This window comes from Oreochromis niloticus, linkage group LG9 (genome assembly GCF_001858045.2).
Source record: "Oreochromis niloticus isolate F11D_XX linkage group LG9, O_niloticus_UMD_NMBU, whole genome shotgun sequence".
Lineage (NCBI taxonomy): Eukaryota > Metazoa > Chordata > Actinopteri > Cichliformes > Cichlidae > Oreochromis > Oreochromis niloticus.
The window spans coordinates 18,915,470-18,938,817 of record NC_031974.2 but is presented as its reverse complement, the minus strand read 5'-3'; the positions used below and the strand labels follow the sequence as shown (position 1 = coordinate 18,938,817).

General features: G+C 43.4%; 4 protein-coding genes across 7 annotated transcripts in view; 2 read left to right on the top strand and 2 right to left on the bottom strand.

The window, feature by feature from the left end:
• The window catches only part of LOC102082737 (extracellular matrix protein FRAS1), a 473,764-nt gene that overhangs the window by 57,824 nt on the left and 392,592 nt on the right, over nucleotides 1-23,348 (bottom strand). The window lies entirely within an intron of this gene.
• urad (ureidoimidazoline (2-oxo-4-hydroxy-4-carboxy-5-) decarboxylase) lies at nucleotides 822-1,709 on the top strand. The gene is made up of 2 exons (XM_003443608.5): nucleotides 822-1,093; nucleotides 1,224-1,709. Exons 1-2 carry the CDS (start codon nucleotides 919-921, stop codon nucleotides 1,571-1,573), a joined length of 525 nt encoding a protein of 174 aa, XP_003443656.1. The 5' UTR covers nucleotides 822-918; the 3' UTR covers nucleotides 1,574-1,709.
• pdx1 (pancreatic and duodenal homeobox 1) lies at nucleotides 1,378-11,589 on the bottom strand. Of its 2 annotated transcripts, none has more exons than XM_019363136.2 (4): nucleotides 11,362-11,589; nucleotides 10,839-10,913; nucleotides 4,572-7,426; nucleotides 1,378-2,570 (listed from the first exon to the last, which is right to left on the bottom strand). In XM_019363136.2, the coding sequence occupies exons 3-4, from the start codon at nucleotides 4,957-4,959 to the stop codon at nucleotides 2,191-2,193; spliced, it is 768 nt and encodes a 255-aa protein (XP_019218681.1). In that variant the 5' UTR covers nucleotides 4,960-7,426; nucleotides 10,839-10,913; nucleotides 11,362-11,589; the 3' UTR covers nucleotides 1,378-2,190. The 2 variants fall into 2 exon arrangements, with proteins under 2 accessions (XP_019218681.1, XP_025765867.1); XM_025910082.1 differs by having other exon boundaries at nucleotides 11,461-11,551.
• Nucleotides 12,539-23,309, top strand: lnx2a (ligand of numb-protein X 2a). Of its 2 annotated transcripts, XM_005471891.2 has the most exons (12): nucleotides 12,539-12,712; nucleotides 13,764-14,151; nucleotides 14,939-15,500; nucleotides 18,074-18,309; nucleotides 18,393-18,530; nucleotides 18,734-18,933; nucleotides 19,684-20,097; nucleotides 20,217-20,390; nucleotides 20,558-20,735; nucleotides 20,819-21,044; nucleotides 21,429-21,587; nucleotides 22,775-23,309. In XM_005471891.2, the coding sequence occupies exons 3-12, from the start codon at nucleotides 15,097-15,099 to the stop codon at nucleotides 22,908-22,910; spliced, it is 2,265 nt and encodes a 754-aa protein (XP_005471948.1). In that variant the 5' UTR covers nucleotides 12,539-12,712; nucleotides 13,764-14,151; nucleotides 14,939-15,096; the 3' UTR covers nucleotides 22,911-23,309. The 2 variants fall into 2 exon arrangements, with proteins under 2 accessions (XP_005471948.1, XP_003443592.1); XM_003443544.3 differs by lacking the exon at nucleotides 13,764-14,151.

Genomic DNA, 23,348 nt, shown 5'->3' with positions numbered 1-23,348 from the left:
TCCGATCAGCCAGAACCCTGTTACCATGGTTCCGAATAGGTAGATATCTTCAGCACTCAGGCTCACCCAAGCCCAAACTTCTCGTAGAAGAAAGGGGTGTCAATTGCATTCAGAGACCAGTTGATCAAATCCATAATTCTCTTTTAGGTTTTAGAGAGTTCAGTAAAGCAAGTAAAAAATATGTAAATAGAGTCAACAAAATATCCACAAAGACACTTTAAAACTATTTATTGTATCGTTATCAGTTCTAAGAAAACAAAGACAATTGTAGGTAGCTTTACACAATTAGTTTTTACAAGTATTTTAAGGACATAAAAGTTGGGGGGGGGCTCTAAAGCAGGGGGGCCCTCTTATAGATTCGTTCCTGATTAATTATTTTTTTTAACCATTAAAACTCCAGACTTAAAGAGCCTCGTTCAGGAAATGTGATCCCGTTAATTTGTCTGAAAATGCCATCATTTTCAGTGCAGGTCTTTTAGCTTACGTAATATTTTCCTGCAGCTCTATTGCTACAGTCTATTTTCATGTAGAGGATCTGTCTACATCTTCCACCACTGAAGCCTTATCATGATCTCAGTACCGGCGTTGCGCTGTTTTGAATGGATACCCGTCTGATTTATATTCTTTGCTGACCTTCGTTCAGCGCTAGGGGACGCCAGAGCTCAGAATTTTAATGCTGAATAAGGACCCTGCAGCTAAAATTTAAATCACTGTTTTCCTCCTATTTTACATTCAGCCACTGTTCTTTCCAGTATCAGATGATAGTTTCCATAAGAAAATATTAACCACTGCCAGACTATCCGGAAAGGGTGGAGGGTGTTCTGTGTGTCCAGCGGTGCGTTAACCCTTGTTGCAAAGTGTTGCGTAATGGTCAACAAACACTGCCTGTGGCACCACTGGAGACTGTTCCTATAAGTCATGGACATTTCAGCTGTAAATGCTCTTTCTTACGAGGATTTTGTGAACACTTTCGGTAACGTGGTGGAGAAATGTCCTGTTATAACAGCCGCTGTGTGGTCGAGGCGTCCGTTTGTGAGTTTAAATGCTCTGGAGGCTGCTATCAGTGACTTCATCGACGAGCTCCCAGAATCAGGTGATCCACGGAATTAGTTTATTAACATTTCTACCCTCAGCTCGGGTTAACTTTTACGCGTTTGTTTAATAAGTAGGCCTGTATCAGTTTAATGCTCTAAATTGAGAGAAATGATTGGTTGTATGTGCAGGTAAAGAGGGGATCCTAAGGTGTCACCCCGACCTGGCCGGCAGGGACCTGCAGAGAGGCACCTTGACCCGGGAGTCGCGCCAGGAGCAGGCAGGAGCCGGAATGGACGCGCTGACCTCGGGGGAAACCGAGCGCATGGCCCGTCTCAACGAGGATTACAAAAAGCGCTTCGGCTTCCCATTTGTCATCTGCGCCCGGATGAACGACAAAGCGAACATCTTGCGGCAGCTGTCCGAGCGCTGCCAGAACGAGCGCGCAGTGGAGAGAGAGCGCGGAATCGAGGAGGTGAAGAAGATCTGCCGCTTGCGCCTCCAAAGTCTGCTGCTCACTGATGGCGCGAACAAATTATGAAGTGCCGGAGGTTGAGTTTTGCGCCAATTTGCCTCTAAACCTCATCACTGCCAGGCTCAAGGGCTGTGGTATATTTTTATTCTGAATGTATCCATAAAATCTCCAATCAATAAAACATGTGGATCATTGATTCTAATTAACAATCTCCATAATACAGCTTAGTGTATCTACAAGTGTACACTGATGTATGGAAAACAACAGCACTGATAATCATGTCTGTGGTCCGCTGCCGGGAAAGGAGTTCGTCCTCGGTGAATTTGTTGTCTCCGATTGCCATCTGGTGTTGAGCCTATCTCAGAGGATGTTTAGTGATGAAGAAATGTCACTAAATAAGTCCAGAAATAACAGACTGTGAAATCCAGTCAGGGGGCTTATGGTGGTCCAAGAGAAATTTCTGAGGGGTCCCTGTAAACGAGCACTTTACAGAAATACCTGATACATAAACTCTTAAGAGATTTTTCCCCTAATCACCCTCAATCTTTTCAGGAAAAAAAATATATGTACATGTTTCCTAAAACTTGGATTTAAGTTTCAGTCAAAGTTAAAACGATCCCTTAAATATGAGTTCAGGTCTGAGTCTTAAAAATCTTAAAGTCTTAAAAATAGATCCGCTGGATCTATGCGCTCTCTCTGGAGCCGGAGGCAGACAGACCGTGCAGAGGGGACACGGGGGGTGTGGTGGCGTGAGGTCCGTTTGAGGAGGAAACCCCTCCCGCGGCCTCCCCCTGGTCCCCAGAGGTGATGGAGGAGTCCTGGTCCGGGTCGGCCCCCCTCGCCCTCCTCCGGTCCTCCTCCTTCTTCCACTTCATGCGCCTGTTCTGGAACCAGATCTTGATGTGGCGCTCGGTGAGGCTGAGGGTCAACGCCAGCTCCACGCGCCTCGGCCTCGAGATGTAGCGGTTGAAAAGGAACTCCTTCTCGAGCTCTAGCAGCTGGGCGCGCGTGTACGCAGTCCTCGTGCGTTTGTTTTCTTCATTCTCAGTCATCACGTATGACCCTGAAACCACAAGGAGAATTAGCGCCCTTTAAAAGCAAGAATATGTAATTTAAAAAAGAGTTTTTATTAAAATCTGAAGCACTTCAAGTTTAAATTTACATTTTTAATTGTAAACTATGAAAAGTGTTTTTATTTATGTAAAATATAAAAAATCTAGAAAATTAATGTAAAGAAGAATCTCTAGCCACTCTTTATTTAACCAGTACTAACCAAATACTTGGCCAAACAACAGGCTATTATTACGGGGGATCATTCAAACAGGTTTAATTTAGATTTTAGGGGTGAAGATTATTATAGATCAATTGTTTTAGAGATTAAATTAAGATTTCCTTCAAGGACAAAACATATTTCCCAGTGCACGTGATCACCCACAGCTGAAATTCAAGCAGATTAATTACTCTGCATATCATAAACCACAAACATGAAGTCTTTTTTATTTGCTACAGTCACTGAAAGCTGTATATAAGTTTTAATTTTTTTAATGTATTTTCATATTGTTGAAGATAAAGACCGAGACAATAGAAGTTTTTAGACGGTTTAGAAGAATCCATCGACCGCTTATTTAAAATAAATGAATAAATAAATTAATTTAGTTGGATCACAACTCGATGAGATCCACGTTTTAATGAACTGAGTGTTCAAAAATGACCTCTTCCATTTTCCATTATCCTGTGATGACATACTTTACATTTAAAACAGTCAAGTAAAAAAATAGATTTAAAATATTATAGAAAAGTAATTTTTGTCTTTATTTGCACCTTATCAGTCACGCATCAGTTTGAAAAGCTTCTAGAGCGTTTTATTTTAGATGTGCAACCCTAAATTCCTTATTTGTTCATTTTGAGCATCAATACAAGAAAGACTATTCATTCATTTATGACGTTGAATGTGCAGTTAAATTTGTATTTAATACGTTCTTAACAATAATTAAAAAAATACTGCATTTAATATACATTTATTTTCAAAGTGAACCTGAAATATGCCATCATGCAGGCTATTTTTAAATAGATTTACATAGTCAAGTTGTTAGGAATTAATATGAATCATGTGAAGCTACTGATTATAATTATTGCCTATTTGTAAGGCATTAATTTATAGTTTCGCTTCTGGGCATCATTCCCAATTACGTCGTTCATGCTGATTTTAAAAACTTTTTTGTTTTTTTTTTAACTTCATGGTAACTGTTAAAAAAAAAATTCATATATAATAAGTTTACACTGTCCATTAAGTATGTCAGAATAATAAAACAACGTGGGCCTGCTATATCAGAGTGAAAGTTATTCAGTTTCGACTTTATGAGAGTGGCTTGTTCATACATAACGCTTCTATTGAGAGTTCTTTAAGAGAGAGAATCAGAAGAAATATTCTCTGGGAATTTCATTCTGACGTAAGAAAAGTATGAGAACTTTTTTTATTTTAACCAAACTATTTTTTCCTAACAACGACACTGCTTTTACGCAAACTCGCTGCACGTAAAGCCTCTCCAAGTTTGTTGAAATTCAGTCCACTGAAAACTCTTCCGTGAAAAATACTTTCCTTAAAAAGTTCATTACATTTTAGAGTTTCTTTTTTTATTCCACGTTATCAAGACCACGTTACAATTACAAGCGACCTGGCAATATAAAAGACTATTATTAGGCTGCTCGTGGCTGAAGATACCGTGATTTATGAAAATGTTTTTGTACAAACAAAACTCACATTTTTGTGACGATAATACCTGATATGAAGCAACCGCTCACCTCCCGGGCCTTTTACAAAAATGACTGACAGGTAAACTGAAACACCCAGGATTGTATTGTTGGGGCCATAATGTCATTAAAGGCCTCAGAAGGAGTCAGTTGAAAGTTACGTGTTATATAGCTAAATTGTGTAAACGTGACTGTCCCCAAATTTTAATTTAAAGCCCTCTTTGAACTCAAATTAAGAACTGTATCCCCCCTCATCAGATTCTGTAGTACGCTCATGATCACACTGTATACGCTGATTTGTTTGAGTGTTTACCTGCCCACTGTCCTTTCCAGGTGTGTGAGTGGGATTTAGTGGTTTTCATCCAAGGGAATGGCAGGTGATATCTGCTCTGTTCCACGGGGTCACTGTAGCCTGGAGGCGGCTGGAGGGTCTGCTGTTGCTGCTGGTGCTGGTGGTGGTGGAGCTGGGGCACGCCAGGATCCTCCCGCATACTCGGCAAACTGTAAGTGGTAGCAATGTCAGGAAGGCCGGCCTGTTCCAAGGCTCCCATGGACGGCGGTGTGTAGACGGAGTGGACCTGCCTGCTCATGTAGAGGCAGGGTGGCGGGCTGCTGTGGCTGTAGTCATCACCCTGTGATCTCTGGTACGCGCAGGAGTCTTTAAAAACCTGAGAGGGATAAAAGTGATCTTCCCGATTCATGGCTGGCGAGGACCCGTGTCTGCAGGGGGGCCGTTTGCGCACACACACGCACCGTAACCTGCGCCCTACCTCGGCGTAAACCTTCAGCTCTACCTGCCTCAGGCGCAACTGCGAGGCCCTTACTGCTCCACACAGGTGTGTCACTCTGCCACCATGTGACCCTGTAGCGCCCAAGCCATTGGTTTCACTGTTTGCTCAAAAACGGCAGGCCGATAGCTCCCAGTTTCCAGGATATTCTGCAGTTTGAGGGAGCTTTTTTCCCCCAGCCAACTGAACAACAGCGCGTAAATCAATGCTACTCTGTAAATACCGCAAGGTTTACCTGGCGTCCACCTGTTTCTGACCCCAGCAGCAGCAACAACAACAACAAAAACAGGTGACCGTGCAACTGCTCCCTCCACATGTGGGGCAAAAGAGGGAGGTATTAATCAAGAGCGCCTGGAAGGAGCACGATTCTCACGCAAGGCAAGCTGGATTGTCCTCAAACAGCACAGCCATCGACATTTTATATGGATATATCTCTCGTGTGCACACTGAGGTTGATAAATCGATACGTATGGGCGCAAACATTGGTTGACCCGCCAGATAAGAGACGTGGATGGAGAGACAGTTGTCTTGGAAACTCTGGCGAAAAGCTCAAACACCACACACAGCCCACTTTTTTCATTTATCTGCTTTTTTCCCCCCTCTAACGTTTAAAACGCGCCCATTATACTTTTGTAAATGCATCATTTAACACCATTTCGCACGCGTGGGCCCACGGTCTCCGCACGCAGGTATCTTGGCGACAACAAACAAGAGCTCATGCGGCCACTTCGCTCGCCGCACTCTCGCCGGTGTTTGCTGGTCATTAGGCTTCAGCGGCGGCGTGTGCTCGCGCCATTAAACCAATTAGGCTGGAGTGACTGGACTGAACTCAATTAACAGCCGTGCGCGTGGAGCGTGTCTCCACAGCCCTCGAGCTCTCCGGTGTCGCCTTTACGCAACGCGGAGACGAACGCGATTTACTTATTTTTCAGGAAAAATTACAGGAAGATCGGGCTTTTACCTCGCTGGTGTGTATCAATAGACCGTATTTGCCCGGAGTTCTTCAGAAGCAATTATGGCACTTTCGACTGTATCTTAATGGGGCACTCAGCGATGCAATAAAGTTCAAGTAAACCAATTCTACACAAAACACCGCCTGCACTATGGCTTAATGGTGTTTATATTTGATTATTGTTTCAAAGAGGAAGGAAACAGTTAACCAGAGCCATTCTCCTCTACAGTGGAGACATCGTGATTTATGAAGCATGATGCGCCTCAGATGCACTTTAGCCAACTTTCAAGCTGCAGATTTTTTTTTTCCCTTTATGTAATGGCCTAAGCGAGGAGTGATGCGGGTTAACGTGGCTGTAATAGACCCGTGTGTAATCAGGGCCAAAGAGCTTGACATTTGTCACGTTTATATAAGGCTGTGGAACAATTAAAAAAAAGGGAGGCCAAATGGAGATGACACTGAAGGCTTCAGCAAACGTCCACCCATCCTCAAACCTTAGAAAAGGTGAAAATACTGTATGTGTTAAAGGGTTAAAATACTTCACTGCCACACATAATCCTTTGGAGACCACTAAACCACAAGCACAGGCGCATGTAGGAGTGTCGGGAAAACAAAGTTTTTTTTCCTCTCTCCTTTGACAAACAAAACCCTTTGTGATAGCTGGTGTATACATGTCAAAAAGTTGGACAGGCGATAACATGTGCTTACCCAGTGGCGACTGCAGCGTGGCCTATGTAAACATCATGGCTAGTGAATAATAACAGAAAAATGGTAATGACATTATGATTGAAACAAAGCCTGCTCTTATAGGCGAAGCATAACTGCATCAAACTATGATGAAGAGAATGAAGAACATAAACGTGTGGGATGTGTTATTCAGACAAAAGTTTACTGGGGGGGGGGGTCAGCAACTGAACGCATCATGAGATAATTGTCCACGTTTACAATCTGGTGTAGCAAAAACTTAAAGTTTCGTGTAGCTCATTCTGAGCAAAGTCAGCAGATCCTCTCAGGTTTAAGTCCACACACACACACACACACACACACACACACACACACACAGGTGGGCTATTTTAACTCGTGGAGTTTGTGTGTGTGTGTGTGTCTTTGTCTCGGCTTGGTCTATCAGTGTGTCTCCGTTCTCTGTCGCCTCTGTGGCGTCTGTCTTTGTCTCTATCCAGCTTCTTATCTCGGTTTCTGCGGCCGTCCCTGTGATGATGTTTATGATCAATGTGGCCTCCATTACTCTTGTGATCTCTGGGAGGTGTCCTGCTGCGGTCTCGGCCTCTGTCTGGGGAATCGCTCCTCAGGCGCCCCCTTGCGGTGGAGTGTCCGGCTCCGGGCTCGCCAGTGCGGCGCTGCAGGCCGGTGGAGCGCAGCGTGTTGAGGAGGAAGCGTTTGTTGGTGCTCCGCAGAGGACATTTCAACCTCAAAGAGAAGTGAAGGACATGAGAGGTTCGTTAGACGTGTTACAATTACCCCTGCGACCATTAGAGAGACAGATGGATGGTCGTCACTGAGGTCAGAGCTAATAACCGCCACACAGGACTCACAGGACAGATTCATCTTTAAAAGTCCTCGCAGACAGAGCTGCAGCTACCGCTGAGGATACTGAGTGTTTCTGCTCTTTCCGCCTTTGAATTCTCATGAAACTGATTAAAAGCTGGCAGTATTTTATGGGCTGACTCCAGCATTAAGCCTCCCTCAAAATCAATAAGCAGATCTGTGATTTTCCACACAGATTTTATCCTCAGAAATACAAATTAGACATCTCTTTGAGGTATTTAAAATATTTTTTTTTTTAAACTTAAAAACTTCACTCTCAGTGGCTTAAACTGGGTGATTTGGATTCATGACCTCAGCATCAGATTGTCATTTTTTCCATCAAGTGTCTGCTGTAAAAAATTTTGATCTCAATTAGACCTGTATGACAATTTTTATTTCAAGTTTGACTACTTTAAATGTAAATATCAGTGAGATAAAAAGTAGCAAGAATAACTACACAATGCATTTATACAAGATCAAACATTCCAACATTTTCCAGGACATCATGGTGTTTTTACACATTACCAAACTGGTTATATATTACCCTAGATTAGTTAGAGAACCCTATTAACGCCCTTAAAGCATGAACTCAGTGCAGAGAAAAGACAATAACAAAGCAAACATTTTTAAAACTGTATTTTTGCTAACAAGAAATTAATTTTCTCACATGCTGGTTACACAATACCAAACATTTAACTACAGGCAAATTAATGGAAATAAATCCCCAACATAAAGCATTTTAGTAAGAAGATCTAGTGACTGTGAAAGCCATGAAGTAAAATTTACATTCATATTTAAACCACTTAGTTCCCTGAGGATGACTCCTGGAAGAGACGACTACCATCGGGATAGAACTTTTTCAGCACAGGAGAAAGGCCATCGTTTAAAATCTTCATATTGACTTTCAATGAGGGGACAAACCATGCTAGGAGACTGCTCTCTGCCACACAGGCGCTCATCCACCAGTCGAGAATACGACCACTCGCTCTCAAATGTGCACTGCTCATTGTAATGAGGGATGAATGCAGTGCAGCTCTATTGTAATTGTTTTACAGTAGGGCGGTTCTTGGTGACAGTCTGATTACATCCTGCACTGACATCCTCATTCATCTGAGAAGGAGTTGCTCTTTACTTTTACTGGGTGCACTGATGCACGACCATCACTTTTATCAAATGTGTGCAGTCGACCACAGCTTCCAACCCCGTTTTACTGACGCCTTTCCCATTGATCTAAATCGCTCAGAGCAGCATGGGACCGTAAATCTAAACACATTCAATGAAAAATCAATCAGTGCCTTCCATCTGTCCTCCTATCAGTATCAGATATTCTTTTTTTAGTACAATAACTTTATTGTATGTAATGAATCCATGCTTCCTCTTACAAAATGAGGTACATGTCCTCTGAATACACTCTTTTATAGTCTACAGTATTTCTCCAGCATTTTTTAATACTCATAACTTAGGAGGTGAAAAACAAATTGGAGCTTTGTTAAAAGCAGCAACCAAATCAATGTAACGCCCACTGCAAGTGTCAGGATCTAAAGTAAAGTTTTAAATGGGATATATTGGAGTTTTGGTCATTCACTGAAAAAAAAAAAAAAAAAAAAAAGCATTTGGGTCAATTTTAAAGGGTCACCATGTCAGATTGGAGGCAGGTCAAAACAAGATATATCATTTACCTACATTTTTACACTGGGGTCACCTTCTTCTTTGCAATCTAAATCATTTTTTAACACAGTCATGATTTAATACTACTTTCGCTCTCATAGATTTTAAATTTGTGCAGTTTTGCTATTAAAGCTAGGATCTAGCCCATAATACTGATGCTCAAAGTTTGCTCAGGGGCTATAGAAAAAAACATTACACTGCCTCTACTATGAACATCCTGTCTAAGATCATTAAGGACAGCGTAATGGGTATCTGTGTCTATTTTAACTTTCACTTCAAGTTAAAATAAGTTTGTATTTGATGCATCTTAATTGTATGCACTGCTCAGGGAGATGCTCCAAATTTCATTGTGCACCTATACAGAGACAAATACATGCATTCTATTCTCTTCTATTCTAGGATGTGACATTTTGAGCACGTGTAAAGTTCATATGGTTGCACTTTTTAGCGGAGTATAAATGAAATTAAAGGTTCATTTTAAGTAGATATATTTTGTAGAAGAAGTTATGAGGGTTTGAGATGCTAGAAGAAATAAGCCAAATTAAAAAGTGCCAAAATCTGACCCACTCATGCCCTCTTCAAGGGACTGCAACATTGAAAATGGTCATTCTGAAGGTAAAATTTTGGCTTTATTAATCACACTAAAAATATATATGTGTGTGTGTGTGTGTGTGTGTGTGTGTGTGTGTGTGTGTGTGTGCGCGTGTGTGTATTTTGTTGTTTTAGTATGGAATGATTCTGCTCTCACTTTACTCACTGCTCCTGCTGAAACACCAGGAGTTGTGTGACTGTCACATAGATACTTTTTCCCCATTATCCCATTACTTAGATCATAATCTGAATTAGCAGGACCTGCCTAGGATTTTCCTACATGCTATGGATGCCAATTACTTAACTGTACCATGTACTGCACCTTCGACCTTCAGTCATTTTTATTTGTCACCACTCTTATCCCTGTTCTACACTGGATTCAAATTTGAGGTGGGTTGATCAATCCAAATATAGTATCAATAGTATTGATACCAACACTGCTTTTGGTATCAGATCCATACTAGTGCAATAGGAACGATACTTTGTTTCTATCCTCTAAGTTCAGTATCTAGCCCAAGGAATTGCTTTAAATCATTTTTAGTGAAAAATATACTTCAGGTATGCACTATGAAAAAATTACAGGAATCTTTTTTTGTGTTAACCTCCACATCAATTTTATTTATAGCTTATAGCACATTATAAGCTAGAGAATTTAACCTAACGTGCTGCACATTTAGACTGCAAGTCTCCAAAAAAGCCATTTTCACAGAAAGCTAAAAGATGCGTTTTTATGTGTTAACTAATTATAGTGAAAAGTAACAATGACAGCGATTTAATGCTCATTAAATCTGTTGCAAATGAATGACGATTTATTAATTTTCTTTTACAATTTACAATTATCGGTATCGGCAATATTGGCCGTCTATGTACCTGGTATCAGATCGATACCAAAAATCTACAGTATCGCACACTACTGCAGCCATTTTCATTTAGTTCAAGTGCAATGCACACATTATGTGGGGTTCAACTACCAAGCCTTCTTACTAAAGCAGATAAGTAAGAGTCAGACAGATGGCATATCAGACACGGTGCTCACCATCCTGCAGGGCCCATGGTCTCTGCTCTCACGCGGGCTCTGTCAGTCTCCCTGAGGAGCTCCTCCACTGCACGCCTAGATGGATAAATAAAGAGAAAAAACGTCAAACACTGTTCACATGCAGGGGAGGAGAAATGGGGAGAAGCCGAGGACAAAGATGGCGCAAATCCTCAAGGGGGAGCCAAGGGGAGAATAATCTAATTAAGTGAGAGAAAACAGAGTGATGCGGAAGAGAAAGTGAATCATCAGGAGCAAAAGGGGAACAGTGTCCTGGTTTGACCCGAGCTGCTGAATCGGCACAATCCCAGCAGAGGAGACCCGCTGATCTACTTTTATAAAGGACAGGCAGCTGATGGTGTGTGCCACCACGAAGGCAGGCTTTCCATACAATCACAAGCTCGTCTAACAACACAATAAATGAGGCTCTTTTTTACCGACGGAGCGCTGTTACGGATTTAGAGGAAACCTGCGTTCAACAGTGCGCAAATACCGAGTGAGGACAAATATTAACACAGCTACATACTTCTCCAGCTCATTATCTTCTGCCATCGCGATCACACGCAAGCTTAATTGCGCTAAAATCGATGGATGATCGTTAATTAACCCAACATCGCTTGTTTACCTCCTCGCGAGGTCCTCCGACCGAGGACCCCGAGGATTTTTGCTGCCCTGAATAATGCCAGATCATTTTTAACTTCACCGTCCACCCTTTTCTGTTTTCTGCCATTTCCCAAATAACTTTCGTGGACAGTAACCGACTAAAACGTTATAATAAAAAAAAAGAAATCCTGATATTTAGGTCTGGGCTCTGTTTATCACACAGTTAACAAAATGTACCCGTTTAGTAAAACGAAAGCGATGCCGCAGTGGTTGTTTTTAATTCCCCATTTTTACCGTAAACTGGTATAAAGCTGCTGTGTTCATCAAAAATATTAGCTTAACTTAAGAAGTTGGCAGTGGTTTTGTCGTCATTATTTCTGACCATAGAACGACCTAAATTCTGGTGAGGTTTGTTTATTTTATTGCTCTGCTTGGTGAATGTTATACGTCAGTGGAAAGGTTTTTGTGCTAATTAACTATTAACATCTCTCAAAACTTGTTGAGAAAGGGAGACATTCTCATCTTTAAAAGCGGCATTTATCCAAAACTGAAAGCTGTAATATTAAGTTTCACTTATTATTTAAAATAAAACTAAGTCATGTTAATAAGTTTTAATCTCACGCCCCCTTTAAACCTTTATAACAGTAGCCTACAATGTAACCAGTAATCTTCAAAAAGAATAACTTACAGTATGTATGCATTTATTTATTTACGTTTTTGTTTGTTCCCTGTATTTATTTATTTATTTATTTATGTATATGTATTTACTTATGTATTTTGCATGTATGTATGTATGTATGTATGTATGTATGTATGTTTATATATTTATTTATTTAGTTATACGTGTTTATTCGTGTATCGATTTACCTATGTTTGTCTGCGTTACAAATATATCTGTTTATTTTGATGTGTTTGCTGACTTATTAGAATTTTTATGCATAAATATATTTAAACGCATTTTGTTTTATTATTTATTTTTATATTATATTATTTACTTATTTATTTGTCTATTTGGTTGTTAATTATTTATTTACGAAAAGGCGGTCTTAAAGCCACCCCCTAGCTCTCCTCTGGATTGACAACCGTATGCCCCGCCCACTCGGTTTTGACGGACAGCAGTGGGCGGGGTCAGCGCTGCCAAAGGCACGGGGGCGTTTTCGTGCGGGTTTTGCGGAACGGTCCGTTGCGGTGGATGCGTGATTGAGGTCCCGCGGCTAATAATCACCCCCCTTTTTGGGGCCGGAGTGCACGGCGCGGAGGAGCCGCCGGAAAAGGTAACGTCACATCACATCTGCCCGCGCGAGCGGTGTCAGTGTGTGGCTGGCTTTGCTTTCTATGCTGCTGTCGCCTCATCGGTCCCAGGTTTTTCCGCTTGTGGGGAGGGTGGGATGGAGTCAGACAGATGGGGGGCAATGATTAAAAAGAATTTCTGGTATATGCAAGACTGTCGGGCTTGCGTATTTGATCATGACACTGCAGTGGGAGCGCTCCCAAGGTAGATCAGGTCTATGCCAGAAAAAAATAATTGTAAATTTAAATTAAATCAGTGTCTTTTTTTTTGTTTTTTTTTTTTGTTATCTTTGTGTGTCTGGGTGGTGTGGAGGGGGGTGGTTTAAGAAAAAAAGGCAGCCTATTGCAACAGACCTTGCAGAACAGCAGCAGCAGCAGGCCTGTTCCTGCAAGTGGCTACCAGAGCCTTTTTTTAAGATAAGAGAGATGGGGTTTTATGAAAATGTAGGCTAAGCCGAGAGGACCTGAGATTTTAAATCTGTGGCCTAAAACATCATTTCATCTTCTTTGAAAATGTAATTCCTGCACACTGGACTGCCATGTCCTGTAAGATTAGATTGTCATTTCGAACAATAAGCAGAGAGACAAGAGTGTTATTTACTGAAATGGAAAGCAGTGCAATGACAATAACAGCCTGGCCTTGGACTCTCATACACACACGTACATACACACTGTGTGGTGGGATTAAAAGAGATATTCTACAAGCATTTGCCAGTCTTCATATTGTTTGTATAAAAGAATCTGTTGCAACAGCTCTGTTTAAAACACATTTAAGTGCTTTTCACTGCTCTGAAGTGCCGTCACAGTGAAAACACGAAGACTTTACTTATTGATAAAGACCATTCACAGGTACCTAAAAACGCTCTTGTGCTTGATGTGCGTGTTTGCTTTTGGTTGTGTAGACTTACGCTCGCATGTCTACGAGTGTGTGTGTGTACGTGTGTTTGTTTGTGTGTGTGTGTGTGATGTGGTGATGTCACATCTTTGTTATAGAAACAGAGAAGCCTTGTGTCCTCATGATTAATTCATGTCCAGCTGCGGGATAGAGACAGAAGCAGCCAGTCACACGCAGACAGGAGGAGCACGTACTTAAAGGAGGCTGAAATAAGTAACTACCGGTGGGGTGGCCAAGGAGACAGGAGGGACAGGTTGTCACAAGGAAGGAAAAAAAAAAGACCCAGACGAGATGAAAAAAGCAGAAAAAAACGACTCAAGGGGACTCTCATCATCATCGTCTGCGCTGTCTGACAAGCTTTCAGGCTGTACCGAGGAGGAGGAGAGCATCCTGCTGAGAGGAGTGCATCTGTTGTGTGGCTCCTCTGCATCCTTCTCTGGCTACACTCTGAATGTCAAGCCCCACTGAGCAGAACGGGATCCAGGTCGTCATGGAGACAGGAGCAGACCCTCGCTGGAACAGAGGCAGGTAGTCACTGTATCTTGGCTGGGCCCGCTGAGCGTAGAGGCACGCCCTCTGCTGTCGGCTGATAGCATCTGGCCCCTCGGAGGCTGGGCTAATAGAAGGGCCGAGGGGGTCTGAGGGGCTTTGGATGTGAAACGCTGTGGAAATGATCAGCGCACACTGCGGTGCATTAGCTCTGGGGACACGCTCTGCTCACTGGAGTGCTATATTTCAAGACTTTGCTTTGGGCGTGTTCTCTTTCCGTTGTAGAGGAGACTGAGTTCATCTACTGTACCCAGCCTGAACCAAAAATATCAAGCGTTTTCCTTGGCTTCCCCCTCCTTCCCTCCATCCTCTCTTCCATTTCATGTTCTTATTCTTCCCTTGTACCTGTTTTCACATCCCATTGATCTCTTCTTCTTTTTCTTATTCCACCTGTCTACGCTCCCTTCCATATCTTGTCGGCACCACTTTCCTTTTCTGCTGCTTTCCCAAGCTCACTTTCTCTGATCTGTGCCCTCTCTCTGCCTCAATCCCAGATAATTCCCTCTTTGTGGAATTGGAAGATTGGAGCAGGCGAGAGCAAAAGAGAGATTATACTACCAGATTAGTGGACAGAAGCAGCAATACATAATCTCAGCTGTGACATAAATGGGCACACACACACACTCGGTGTCACCCTCGGTCTCATGCAAACACGTGGGCACACGTGCACAAAGCATTTGCCACATGAATAAATGCCCAACACTTGTTGTCTTGTTTTTTTCTGAAACAGCTGTTTAACTCTCTTGTTTTGGCCTCTGACCCACAGGGTGATGTGCCATCAGCCACTGGGGGGCATCTGTCCTCTCCGCCACCTGTTCAGCCTCTGAAGCTTATGGGATAGGAGTGTGTGCGCCCCTTCCCAACCGCTCTGCATCCCAGCTGGACTCAGTCGTGCCAAAGCTGAATTGTGTTGAAGGAGAAGACATGGGCAGCCCGGGCTCCGAGGTGGGTCTGGCTGGGTCCATGGAGCCAGCTCTGGAGGCTCTGTGTCCCGAGTGTGGCCAGATCCACCGCAGCTGGGAAAACCACCTTTACAACTACCGTCTGGAAGTGGACGACGATCTGGTGTGCCACATCTGCCTGCAACCGCTGGTGCAGCCTCTCGATACGCCATGCGGACACACCTTCTGCGCCCGCTGCCTGCGTAGCTTCCTCCAGGAGAGGGACTTCTGCCCTCTGGACAGGACGCGGCTGCAGCTGCAGGCATGTCGCAGGTCCAGCATCCTGGTGCACAAGCTGCTGGACAAGCTGTCTGTGTCCTGCCCTTTGACCCCTGTCTGCTCCCTCAGCATGCCTCGCTGTGACCTGGAGGCGCACCTTAAACACAGGTAATAAAGCTTGTATGCAGATGGATGAATGCATGAGATCATTATGACACCGTGCATGCAGTCAGGATTTCATGAGCTTAGCTTCTCAGCTAACAAAGCCACCAGGCGATCGGTTGAACATCTTTTAGTAATAACCACAAGCGGCATTCAGGGCCAGTCCGTCCTTGTGATTGGCTTGTTTTTCAGCTGAACCAGTGGAGATATCACAAATCAGAGTCCGCATCACATAGACTTACCCACCATTCTTAACCTTAAAGGTCTCCCCCCACCCCGTGCACACGCTTTGGCTTTTGGCCCATTTGGACCAGGTGCTGTGAGACCCTGCAGGGATTATTGGGCTGTAGGTCATGTGACGGGGGATTAGTGATTCCCTTTCGACAGTCATGGGTTGGCTGACCAGGAGCCTTCGTGTTCTCATTCTGCAACCATGCTGAGCAACTTCAACACCAGAGATCTTTTCAACCACTTCTTCTGTGAGACAGCCAAGGGCAACCCCGGCCTGTGGTGAGTCGAACGCAGTGGGGTGTGAGGTCAGCGTGACTCAGAATGACAAAAAGACATTATTTACTCGCTGGTTTCCACTGTTTTTGTTATTTCAGTCTGTCTCTCGGTTTGCTTTGCCTCTTACTCTCTCTGTCCTGCTTCCTCTGTTGCCATGTCTTGCACTGAAGTGCACAGTTACGTGTGCGTGCATCGGTGTCAGGCTGTCATTGCTGTTTCAAGGATGTAATTCAAGCAGTATGTGATGATGTGTTTGTGCCTGGTTAAGGCATTAAAACCAGTGCTCTTCATCTTTAAGCAGACTCCTTTGTAGTTGAATTTCTTCAGAGTATTTACAGTGTTTTGACGTTGGTTTATTTCCACTGTCCTCCTAACACCTCGATTAAGTTGAGGAGATTTTCCTTAACAAGATCAGGGTAACAGACTATCACTTACAGTCCTTTAAAAGCTTTTCTGAGTCAGCTGTTTTTCTATAAAAGAATCCCTTTTAAAGAAACGCTGTGTAGCAAAGTGCCAGCCAGTGAAGCCGAAAGTCAACAAGATAACGGTAAATGGCCAAATGTTGCGTAACAGCACCAGTTGTCATCTTCTAGTGAGGCTGTAAGGGCAAAATCTCTTGAGCGTATCCCCCTTTAAACATTTATTCTTAAAAGTATCTGCATACTTACCTCAGGAAAGAATACACGCGTAAGGTTCTGTTGACAAGATAAGGAAAGATGGTTTAACAGATCACACAAGGTCACCGCGAGGACTAACGCGACATCCTTTAGCAAAGCTTAAACCTCGGCCTCATGCGAGCTCACCGCTCCCCTGCAGACTTACGTTTAAGATAGCAGCCAACAGCCTGCCGTTGTGTTTGTGTGACTTTGCAAGTCAACATTGTTTTTGTTGAAGATTAGGGATCAGACATTAGATTAAAAGAGGAGGACACGGTGTTCCACGATGATTAAGGTGGGCTGCTTCGTTTTGTTGCCCATGCCGTGTACGTGTGAGGAATGAACTTTCACTGTCCCTGGAAAAAAAACAAAGGAACCAAATGACTACATCTATGTGAGCAGAAGTGTTTGTTTTTAGCATCTACCAGTTTTCCTGTCAAAATTATTTGTTCTTTGCAAAAACGAAAGACTAGACAAGGAAGGAAATTCATTAAAGAAAACAAAATTACTCTATGTCACAAGAGATTAAACACCTGTTACCTCTAAGATACCACTTACAGTAATAAAGGAAATTAAGGCTGATACTATACTGACCCTTTGATTGAGTCGTTGTGCGTTTATTTTTAAATTGTTTCTAAGTGAAGTGTTTCTATTTTTGTAGGCGAAGAAGGGACACGTCGTCCTGTGTTTCTTTTTTTAAGGAAACGTTTTATAATTAACTTGTAGCTCATTATCTGATCTCAGAGCCATTCATACAACAAATCAGCAGTTTTCTCTGTTTTCAGCTTCTCAGATGTGAGCATTTGCTGGCCTTTGCCTTTGGGAATTTGGGAGAGACGTCTTTTGTCGCTGTTTTATGGCTTTGAAGTGCTTCCTAGCATAGAATTTCCATTCCTCCCGGAGCTTTAAGGTCTTCGTCTTGCTTGAAAAATTAGATGATGTTATTAATTCAAGCCAGTTTGAAGGGTCAAGGCTAATTTACAACTGAAAATCACAACCACAAAAACAGACTTTTTTTTTTGCTTCTTTTTCCTGGGATTTTATCCTTGTAAAGCCTGAACCAGGACAAAATTGCCAGAAAATTGTAATTTTTAGTGTTTATTCAACCTTCTAACAAATTTTAAAAATCAAAAAAATTAAATATGAATTTGGATAGTTGTTAGGGTTAAAAAAAACCTCACTATTGCACTATTCAAAGTGTCAGCATGTTTCTGGAGCTTCACTTCTGCTTCACTGATTTAATTTTGGAATTTTAGAAAGAACCTGTTAACTAAAGTCACTGTTAACTTCAGCAGTGTAAGAAAAACTTCTCAAGTTTTGTTCTCTTGCGAGCGAGCACCGCATCAAGTTAACTGAGCTTGGTTTTCTTTACATGTCGGATGGGGTGATACGCTGACACCTGTTGCTTGATGAAAGGTGTCCTGGGATGCGGAGTCAGCAGACAAATGGGGACGGTCCACGATGCGAGAGCGGGGATGAGCGAGCAATGGTGACCAGCCCTCCCAGATCACCGCATACACCACAGACAGACCTGAGAGATCGCACGCCATCACCGCCCTCTGGACCCAATAACAGCTGCGGTAACGGCCCTGTGTGGACAGATGATGCTGGCCTTGACAACCCTGCCTTTGAGGAAAGCACCGAAGAAGACAGTAAGTTGATCCATCGACCTTGGATTGTCAGTAAAGTTAATAATATAGCTGTCATCCATCTCTTCGTGTCCTTCTGCCTGTAGGTGTAGTAGGGTTGGAGTGTGTGGTCCCCAGGGTGAAGCGGCCCCTCAGTAATCCCTGTATCCATCTCCTGCGCTCCGTTAGCTCCACCTCCTCTGGCTGGGACTGCCCTGAATCCCCACCTCTGTCTGCTGAGGAGGGTATGACATCATCTGTTCCTTTCACTGAGGATCTTCTCAAAGAGACCTTGGATAATAAAATACCTTACTTCCTTGCGAGCTCTAGTCTTAAACAAAAAATGGATAATCACATCCAGTCAGCTTTTTACTAAAGGTTGGAAAGATGTGGAAATTACTTTCTTAAGTGAAGCTTTTTTTGATAATGTCACTGGTGTCTCCTCTAGGCTGTGTGAAGCTCCCCTCCCTTCCTGAAGGAGAGATAACTGCCATAGAGGTCCACCGTGCAAACCCATATGTCGAGCTGGGAATCAGCATTGTTGGTGGAAATGAGACGCCTCTCATCAACATCGTGATTCAGGAAGTTTACCGAGACGGGGTCATTGCAAGAGACGGGAGGCTGCTGGCCGGGGATCAGATACTCCAGGTGAGAGATCAGTTTCAGGCGTAAATTTTCAGTGTTTTCAGAGAGTGTTTGGAATATTTGTTGAAGACAAGAGCTTAATAAACATTTTATTAGGAGTCTGTGGGAGATGTGCTGCAGATAGTGCAGTGGTGAGAATATTGTAAACAGTGGAGTAGGGCACATTGTTCTGGATATGCTGTGTGACTGCAACATTTCTATATTATCCTGACTATCAGTTTCGACATTGTGTTTGGGGGGAAAATATCTATCTATATATTTTTGGATAGTTTAGAGCTTCACTTAGAAATTAGCCAGTTGTTTTCTCTCAGCACCACATTTACTCTCATCTTAGTCAACTTTCTATTTTTGGTCTACTATTTAAAGCTCCTCTAATCAGTAGTCTTCTGTTAATGGTAATCAGATCAGTACATGTAGTTGAAAGAGGTCACCCTTAGTGAGCAGTTCACTAATAGTGATGACCTATAGAAGATGTTAGCACCCTTTGGCACACTGTTGTGGTTTTAAGGTTCTATTTACGGTCCATTTCCATTAGAAAGCTCCAGAGAGCAGACAGACACAATTTAGTTACCTTACAGACAGGGGAAGCTATAAACGCTGTATTTCTTTCTCAATTGTTTTTGGTGGTGACCAAAACAGAGCTAAAAGAAAATGAGTGTGCGACTTAAATGCGTCAGATAGCTAAGAATCTGGTCATGTTTCGAAGCTAGCTTGCTCATCTAGTTTTTATTTTCCGTTCCTCTCCACTCCAAGGTGAACAATGTGGACATCAGTAACGTGCCACACAGTTTTGCTCGCTCCACCCTGGCCCGCCCCTGCACCACCCTGCAGCTGACTGTACTCCGGGAGCGTCGCTGTGCCTCCCGGGCACCTCCCTCCTCTTCCTCCTCCACCCCAGCAGTGCCCCATGCCCCCTGCTCCACTCCCGAAGTCACCCCACCCAGCCCAGCCACTCTGAGGATCACCCTGCATAAGCGAGACTCCACAGAGCAGCTTGGAATCAAGCTGGTACGGCGAACGGATGAGTCAGGGGTGTTTGTGTTAGATCTCCTGGAGGGAGGCCTGGCTGCCAAGGATGGCAGACTGCGGAGTAACGACCGCGTGCTGGCAGTCAATGAACAGGACTTGCGACACGGCACCCCAGAGCAAGCTGCTCAGATCATACAGGTGCAGTTTGTTCATTTGGTCTACAATCCTGGATTTCCCTTTTGGTTTTACAGACAGGGGCTGAAAAATAATTTTGCTACTTCAGATTTGTCTCTAAAGCACAGATTCTGCCCTTTCAGGCCAGTGGAGAACGAGTCCACCTGCTGATTGGCCGACCCAGCAAACCAACTCCGCCGCCGCCGCCAAAATCGAGCTCCACTAGAGACCTTTACTGCCTTGATCACTTCCTGCCTAACCACAGCTCTACCCCGAGTCCTGTGGCCATACACCTGTCGCGCACCAGCACCCACAGAGTGAGGACATGACTTGTCCTTTTTGTTTCACCTTTACTTCGTTATAAAATTAGATTTTATGACGTCAAAGTCGAAACCGAGGTTTAAAAGTAATACTATGAAAAGAGTATACTTTTTTTTTTTTTTTTGCTGCATTGAAGTCAAGCCTGTGTTTCGATTGCTCCCAGGACCTGTCCCAGTGTGTGACCTGTAAGGAGAAACACATCACTGTGAAGAAGGAACCACACGAGTCTCTGGGCATGACTGTTGCAGGAGGGCGGGGCAGCAAGAGCGGGGAGCTGCCGATCTTTGTGACGAGCGTCCAACCGCACGGCTGCTTGTCGAGGGATGGGCGAATCAAAAGAGGTGAACGCTCCCTCTGGACCGATTGAGCCACAACCCAAACATCACATCAGAAAACCACTGCATCTTCTCGCTTCCTCTCTCAGGTGATGTGCTGCTGAGCATCAACGGGCAGGACTTGACCTACCTGAGCCACAGTGAGGCCGTGGGCACCTTGAAGGCCAGCGCTGCGTCGCCCTCGGTCCAGCTGCGAGTGCTCGAGGTCAGCATGGTGGAAGAGCAGGACCATGATGAGCTGCTGCCTCACACTCACGACAGTGACTTTGATGCCAACTGGTCCCCCTCGTGGGTCATGTGGCTGGGCCTGCCCAGGTGAGCACACAGAGGAAATACAATATAGTTCTGGATGTGTGATTGTGTTTTGTGATATGATGGTGTTTTAGAAGGGTGCTGTTCTGTTGTCAGCAGCTTCAAACAGGACATTATACAATAAAGAAAAGCTTGTATCTTCATTAAATGTCATGTTTTTCTTGTTTTTATCTCAACTAATTATATATTAACTTTCTGATTTGTGGACTTTGTGCTGATTGGTTGGTTATTTGTCACATTTTCCCAGGGATTTTTTTTTTTTTACTATGTATTAAAAATATCAACATGAGCGTCCTGAATCTGTTCGTGGGTTCATAATCAATCTATCTGTCTGTCCGTCTGTCTGTCCAGCCCTCCTTCACTCTGCTCTCCACCCTCTCCTTGCAGCTACCTGCACAGTAGCCATGAGATTGTTCTGCGCAGGAGCCATCCTGGCAGTTGGGGATTTAGCATCGTCGGGGGATACGAGGAAAGCCATGGCAACCAGGCGTTCTTTATCAAGACCATCGTCCTCGGTACACCCGCGTACTATGACGGCCGCCTCAAGTGAGTGATCAGTTGTGCTTTATATGATAATCTGTGGCTTACAAAAACAGGGGAAAAATAAATAAATAAATAATTCTGTGTGATTTTTACTTTGGGCTTTAAGAAGAAATGTGTGTATGATGATCATTATAATCCAGGCTGTCTGCTTGATGCTTTTGAGGCTTCAGCAAGTACAGAGCAAAGGGTTAGTTCAAGCTCTGCTGTAATCCTGGCAGATCAGCTGAGCTCTGTGCCAGCCTAAATTGGACAGTGGCTCATCTGATACCTTTCATCCAATTGGTAAATCTCAGATAGGGCACTCTGTTTAAGCTGCTTTAGCCTGCCCAAAGTTGTTGCACAACTGCTGTCCACTTTGCAACCCATCACCACCCTGGCTCCTCCTTTTCACATTGTATCTGACCTAATCAGTGTTTTCATGCCTGATCTCCCTGTGAAATATAAATTACTACAGAAATAACTATTCTTTTGATTGTAGTGGTCCTGACTGAACTTATTTAACAGCTGTAAAGGCTCAAAAGGCCAACATTTGTAGTGTGCGCTTATTTTCTATGCTAATATTTAGAGGCATAACTATCTTATCTATTGTCATAATGCAGCTAACAAGCAATAAAATAATTCACTTCATCTGTGCATATATCAAAAAGAATAACATCTATTGTAGGTTTTAAAAAATTACAGTAGATATGTCTCTCTGAGTATTTTAAACTGGGGTCAGGGGATCTTCCTTTCTCTGTACCCTTTTTGTGTCAGTACTACAAAAAAATATTCAGAATAAAAGCTAATCTTTCCTCAGAGATTGAAGAATAAAGGTAGCGATATTTTTTTTCCCTTTTGCCAAAAAGTCTTTTTGGGGAAAAAAAAGCAAACAATGAAATAATCCTAATAAGTATAATCTGTAAGCCACAGAGCTTTGTTTTCTAAAACCTATTAAAAACACCTCCCTTAGCCACTCTGTTACACGAGGTTACATGTTACTAAAATACAGCTGCACAGCTTATTGTGGGAAATTCATAAGTGCCATTAAAGAGGTTGGAGTTCAAACTGCACCCTGCAATTATTTTAATTGCAAATTAATATGCTGATGATTACAGTCATCTCAAAAGGCTCGTCTTCATGTATGTAATGCTGTTTGAGCCCCAGCTCCTGTTTCTGAGCCTATGATAGCTTGTCTCTTTGTGTCATCTCAGGTGTGGTGACATGATAGTGGCAGTCAACGGCCTGTCGACAGCAGGAATGAGCCACTCGGCCCTGGTGCCCATGCTGAAAGAGCAGCGCAGCCGGGTGGCGCTTACTGTAGTCTCCTGGCCCGGCAGCCTGGTATAGCTGGGCCAGATCGTGAGCAGGCTGCGCACTCCATAGAGTCCACCCAGAATGTTCTATATTGGGAACGACCTTGGCCAAAGTGAACTGGTACATGCTACTGTACATCGCTCCATATCGGGCTTAATCCAGGACCAAACGCATTCAGAACTACTGAAGACCCAGCAGGACCCAAGCCTGTCCTGACCAGGTGGGAACTGATCCAGATCGTGCCACGTCACGCGACAGACTGCACTCTCACACACACTGCTGTGATCATATGGTCATGTTGTCTTCACTCCCACAGGGAGAATAGTACTGCAACTGTTAACAGGCGATCTGTGCTGTATTCACCTCACCAGGCAGTTGTAGAATCCAGGGCTATATTCAGGTGGATGCATCGATGCAGGTAGAGATTAAATATTTTTGAGGAGTAGTCTGCGATCTGCTGTGATCTAGGAT

What these genes read in the sequence shown, in the direction of transcription:
- pdx1 (XM_019363136.2), bottom strand. Translation starts at nt 4,959, where the DNA reads ATGAATCGGGAAGATCACTTTTATCCCTCTCAGGTTTTTAAAGACTCC. An exon ending in CTGGAAAGGACAGTGGGCAG is followed by an intron (nt 2,571 to 4,571) that starts GTAAACACTCAA and finishes TTGTGGTTTCAG; the next exon opens with GGTCATACGTGATGACTGAG.
- urad (XM_003443608.5), top strand. Translation starts at nt 919, where the DNA reads ATGGACATTTCAGCTGTAAATGCTCTTTCTTACGAGGATTTTGTGAAC. An exon ending in CGACGAGCTCCCAGAATCAG is followed by an intron (nt 1,094 to 1,223) that starts GTGATCCACGGA and finishes TTGTATGTGCAG; the next exon opens with GTAAAGAGGGGATCCTAAGG.
- lnx2a (XM_003443544.3), top strand. Translation starts at nt 15,097, where the DNA reads ATGGGCAGCCCGGGCTCCGAGGTGGGTCTGGCTGGGTCCATGGAGCCA. An exon ending in CCGGGGATCAGATACTCCAG is followed by an intron (nt 18,934 to 19,683) that starts GTGAGAGATCAG and finishes CTCCACTCCAAG; the next exon opens with GTGAACAATGTGGACATCAG. An exon ending in TACTATGACGGCCGCCTCAA is followed by an intron (nt 21,588 to 22,774) that starts GTGAGTGATCAG and finishes GTGTCATCTCAG; the next exon opens with GTGTGGTGACATGATAGTGG.